The sequence below is a fragment of the Hordeum vulgare genome, chromosome 3H (assembly GCF_904849725.1).
Source record: "Hordeum vulgare subsp. vulgare chromosome 3H, MorexV3_pseudomolecules_assembly, whole genome shotgun sequence".
NCBI lineage: Eukaryota > Viridiplantae > Streptophyta > Magnoliopsida > Poales > Poaceae > Hordeum > Hordeum vulgare.
The window spans coordinates 27,319,439-27,325,085 of NC_058520.1; the positions used below are offsets into that span (position 1 = coordinate 27,319,439).

A 5,647-nucleotide genomic window follows, 5' to 3' on the forward strand; every position below is an offset into this window, starting at 1 on the left:
ACGTGCAACCCTACCCTCTAGTTCGTAGTTGCGGTGCTTAGGCGAAGCCCTGCAGGAATTGATCATCACCACCACTGGCGTGCCGTCACGCTGCCGGAGAACTCATCTACTTCCCCGTCTCTCTTGCTGGATCAAGAAGGCGGAGATCGTCATCGAGCTGTACGTGTGCTGAACGCGGAGGTGTCGTCCGTTCGGTGCAAGATCGGGACGGATCATGGGGCTCCGATGATTTGAATCAAGGAGAAAGTTCCACTACATCGACCGCGTTTATTAACGCTTCCCGCTTAATGATCTACAAGGGCATGTGGATCTGATCTCCCTCTCGTAGATGATCATCACCATGATAGGTCTTTGTGTGCGTAGGAATTTTTTTGTTTCCCATGCAACGTTTCCCACTAATATGTTTCCTGTTTTCCTGTGCATACTTTTTAAAAACAACCGAATTCTGGCCGTCTTAATTAAGAACTTATTGTTCTAAGTTGTGGCCTTTCGTTTGGATCACGGTTTTCATTTTTTTGAACATTGTAAACAACTCAACGAGGAACACCAAAATAGAAAGAGTACTTCTAACATTTGGCGAGAGTAAAAACGAATTGAACTCCTCATATGTCTATTCTGCAGCACATATTGTGCAGCACCTCATAGATGTGCGTTCAGGAATTGGAATGATATACGAGGCACAATAAGTTATCACCGGAGTATCTGACACCTTACAAGAAAAAACCCAGAGAACCAACCCTCTAACTGTATTGATGTAACAAAATCATACAAAAACTCCATCAGTAAAGCCCCCTAACTCCATTGTTTGTATGAATTTTGGGACTCTGTCAGCATACGTCAACAAACAAATAGAGAGAAAAATGATGTGCGAGATAAGCGGGAGCGCCAGCAAGGCGACGCTGCAAAAGGAGGTCACGCGGCGAAGAAGACAAGAGCGAACGACATCTTTTCTTTTCCTTGGAGAAGCAAGGGCAAGAGTGTCTTTTCAGCTACTCTCAGTCTGAGCGGAGCGCGAGGATATTTTGGGTAAGTAGCCATAACGGTGCAGACGCAGCTTCAGTGACTTGATGAAGCCAAGTCTCGGTGTAACTTAGCCCCCTCTATCAGCCATCCAATATACATCCGACGTACCAGACGATAAACTGAATTTTTCGCAGAATACAAAATAAAACATTTATCATTTATAAGATTTTTTTTGAACACTTTTGAAAAAATATTTAAAATTTAAATTAATTTCATATGTCGGATCTCTATCGGATGGCTGATAGAGGGGGCAGAGGGGGTTAAGTTACAGCGAGACTTAGACTTCATCAATTCATCGAGTCTCTTTAGCTGCGTCCGAACAGTGCTGGGGCTGGTCCGCCTCTGCCTCGTCCTTCGGTGATCTCTCTTCCTTGGAAGAATTGATTATAACCCCTCAGTTCGTGAGCCACAGCAACATAAGCCCCTTTGTTCGGCGCGCTCCCTTTCGACCCCCAGTACACATGCGTTTCGTTTCTAATAGCCCCCTTTGGCTTTGTTATCTGGTTATTAAGGTAACAATCAGAAATTATAGGCTAATTAAAATACAAAATGACTAGTCTGCCGCTGGCTATTTCTTCTAGTCACGCACGCGCAGGGAGCCTGGGAGACAGAATCCTCGCTCGTTTCCTTCTTCCTGCTCGCCCCTGTCCGTGACCTAGCCGCCGGTGCTGCGACGCCTCGCTCCTGTCCACGACGCCGCATCTCCCCGCCGTCCCGCGCCGTCCCTTGCTGCCCCAAGGTAAGGCGACCTTCTTCCCTCCATTATGAGTTTGTTGGTTTGCTGTTAGATTTGTGAGTTTGCAAAACCATGTATTTGCTGTCACTTATGTGAGGTTATGTGAATGTTAACACTGTAGGGAAATTATAGCATTTTTTTGGTTCGAAAGAAACCCGTACCATCACAATCTAGTTGGGCAGCATATCCAGGGGTAGCTTTGTCTATTCATATGTCCATTTGTTATTTATACATTGATAAAACTGTTAAACGTTGTAAAAGGGGTATCAGCTATAACATGTCGAAACAGGGGGTTAAAAGGAAGACAGACGAACTAGGGGGTTTATATTGCTGTGGCGCGCGAAAAGGGGGTTATTATCAATTCTCCCCTCTTCCTTCCCCTCCCCGCCTTGGAGAGGCCAACGGAATAGGATTCCGGGATTTCCTCGACTCGGAGCGAAACAGGGTTTCCCGAAATCTCCGGGCTTTGCTGCCAATTTCGCCGCCTCACGAGCTCGACGCGCGTAGCAGTTCGTCGTGCCGCCGCCGCCGCCGCCCGAAGGGGCTGCAGTGAGCCGGCCACGGATTGATTCCCTCTCCGGATTGATTGGTTGATTGTTTGCTGGTAAAGGAGTCCTGGTCGTGAAAGCTCGAGGCTGGGTGGGTTGTTTCGTTCCTCCAGTCTTTGTTTGTTTCGATTGGATTGGGTTCTTGAGCGCTCATGGTCGATCTGACCTGACCAACTTTGCCCCCAGTTCATCGGAGAATTATAGTGTTACTATATGCCTATATACTTTCGTTAGCTGTTTGTTCCATAGCCACACACACACACACACCTGGAAACACATAGGGAGGGTCCCAAACTGGAACGTTTCAGACTTAGATCTCTGCATCAGCAGAATCTTGCTCAACTAGAAATTCACTGACACCTTACTTCTAATAAAGGGGAGACGATCGATTCGTTGAAACAATGGCCGTGCGCGTATCGTATTCAGAGGCCGAGGGTTGAACTCTTGTGCGATCGTATCGGCTTCCTATGATGGAAAGAATCGATAATGAAAATAATAATGTGGGCATGTATTAAGCTAGCTATTAGATTGGATACCCTGTGTACCTCTCATTCTTTCACTTCTTCCCCGCTGTCCACTTGTCTCATTACCATAATGTGATGCTAGATCAAATGTAAAAAGGCTTTATCCTTGTTCATTGCAGCATCAGAATGGGGAACCTTCTGAATCTCATGCGTGGAATAGGAGATGATCAGTTTGAACCGTGGCCCATTCTGGGTTTCAGGGCTATATCGGGCCAAACCAGATGGAAAGCAATCCATAAAAAATTAATAGCTACTGGCCGGTTTCAACTGTTGAGCATGGTGGTCTGCATAGCAATCTATAAGAAGGGGATACTGAGTGGTCGATTTACATTGTTCAGCATTCTGACTTGTGGTGTTATATCCGACTACATCTGTCACAGGTTAATCTCTGAAAAGCGGATACCAAGTGATCCGTTCGACAGCCTTCCAGAGGTATGTCGAAAACTTGAAACCTACGTTCAGACCTTCTCATGGTTACAACTTAATCATTTGAATGTGTGTGCTCCTATGATGTATCTTTGCTGCAGGATCTGCTATGTACAATTTTATCAAAGTTGCCTCTGGATGAGGCTGTAAGGACCAGTGCCGTGTCAAGGAAATGGAGATTCTTGTGGACAGTTTGTCCAAACCTGAGATTTGAAGGAATTACAATGTGTGGGAAAGAACAAGATGTTCAGAAGTTCATCGATAATGTTAATGCAGTCTTGGCACAGTGCCACGGCAGTTTTTTTGACGAGCTTGCCATCAAATTTGATTTTGACACCTTGCTGGTTGACCATCTCAATAATTGGGCTCGCTTTGCGGCATCCTCACGGATAAAGTACCTAACTTTTGATTTGGCACCGGAACGTTTTGGAGGTCGTTATGATCGGTACTTATTCCCGTTCCAACTTTTAGATAGTGGAAGTATTTCTCGTCTACAGAAAATCCATCTTAGCTTTGGATATCTCCAGCCACCAACCGGGTTCAGTGGTTTCCCTAACCTACGGAAGCTTGATCTGAACTTAGTGAATGTCACTGCAAAAGATCTTCAAGACATGTTGTCAAATTGTTGTAACCTAAAGTGGTTAAGTATTGTTAGATGTCATCTCTATGATGAGCTAAAGGTCAATGGTCCACTGCCTCACCTGCTATACTTATATTTTTCATTCTGTGAGATAACGAAGATTGCACTGCATGCTGTGAAACTCACAAATTTTGTATACAAGGGAAAGCCGGTATGTATCGACCTCGGCAAATCTTCAAAACTGGAAAGTGCAGATATTAGGTTTTATCGAGTAACTCTTGAGGATGCTACCACCCAACTTGCTAATGTGTTTACACATGTTCAAATTCTAACTTTTGATGCTTGCTACGAACCACCACAGGTTTGCTAGTTGACCATCATTAAATTATGATTCATTATTATATCTTATAAACATTTTTTCATCTTGATCTTTGGTTCTGTGTCTTTCAGATACCCTGCCTGGTGCATAAGCCATGCATGTTTTCGCAGCTGAGGCATTTGAAACTGATGCTGCTATTTGAAAGCGATGTTGATACTCTGAATTTGGTCTCCTTTCTGATGTCTGCTCCTTTCATCGAAATTTTGGAGATGGATGTAAGCATTCTTATGGTTTCCTCTCTGGTGATTTGTGCACTTTCCCATATTACTGCATCGATACTCTTCCAAGTTAGTACCAGATCGAGCATTTCTCTCTTTCATCATAACTTGGATATAGCAAACCAGCCAGTTGAAATGGTGCCATCTCTCCTCTATGCTTACATCTGTATCAGCTAACTTCTCTAGTTTATCACATTCTTTAGGTTTCCTGCTTAGCTTTTGAAAATTATACCTTAGGTTTCTTATTCCAACTTGCAGTTAATTGTTTCTCCTTTCTCATACACGGGGCATGTGTCGCTGGAGGGACTTGTGGACCGTCCATATAAACATCTGAAGAATGTGTGCATGACGGCATTCCGAGGATCCAGAGGCCAGCTTGAATTTCTTTTACACATAGTGGAAAATGCCCCTGCGTTGGGATTTTTAACTATAGACCATACGTATAAACAGGTGAAGCATGCGTGGAAAGATGCTGAAAAGGAAGTGAAATTTGTGGATTTAGTTCATGGAACGGCTAGAAGATATCTCGAAGGAAAAATCTCTTCCCGGTGTTCTCTGAGATTAGTTTAAGTAGGTAGGGTTTAAGTGAGACGCATAAACAATAATTGGAGCTTTGTTTTCGTTCTGAACTTATTAATATAATCTACCGGGGGTAAAGTAGGAGTCACGGAAGTACGAAAATGTTTGTCAACCAAGTGAGGAAAGAGAAGGGGGGGGGGGGGGGGCTGGCTACTACGGAAACATCTAAATTTGCCGTGAGGGAGGGTTTGTCATTAGGCAGATGACAAAGAAAAGATTTGCGGTTGCCATCTTTTCATCAGGCAGATGACAAAGAAAAGATTTGTGGTCATCAGCAGACGGCAAAGAAAAACTAACGATAAAATAAACTTTGTCATTTGTAGAAATGAACATATACGAAAAACAGATTATTTTTCCATCTGTAATAAAAATGACAGATGGCAAAGTCTCTTTACCGCATGTCTTTGTTTTGGCAGACGGCAAAGAATCTTTGCAATTCATATTTTGTTTGGGTAAAGAGAAAACACACTATGTCGGATCGAACACACGGATCGATAACTTGGCAGCATCTGAGACGCTCATCCCATGGATGGATCCACCCAGCGCGCAACCTGTCCCCACCACGTACTGGAGTACATCTTATCTTCTCGTCTCTCTCTCTCGTGCCTCCCTCTCTTTCTTTCTCGTGCAGCTG

At 44.1% G+C, this 5,647-nt stretch overlaps 1 protein-coding gene across 1 annotated transcript; it reads left to right on the forward strand.

Annotated features, from left to right (window-relative positions):
* Positions 1-2,112: 2,112 nt before the first annotated feature.
* Positions 2,113-5,088, forward strand: LOC123439392 (F-box/FBD/LRR-repeat protein At3g14710-like). Its single transcript, XM_045116107.1, has 5 exons — positions 2,113-2,363; positions 2,951-3,263; positions 3,359-4,198; positions 4,288-4,431; positions 4,693-5,088. Exons 2-5 carry the CDS (start codon positions 2,958-2,960, stop codon positions 5,002-5,004), a joined length of 1,602 nt encoding a protein of 533 aa, XP_044972042.1. The 5' UTR covers positions 2,113-2,363; positions 2,951-2,957; the 3' UTR covers positions 5,005-5,088.
* The last annotated feature ends 559 nt before the right edge of the window (positions 5,089-5,647 follow it).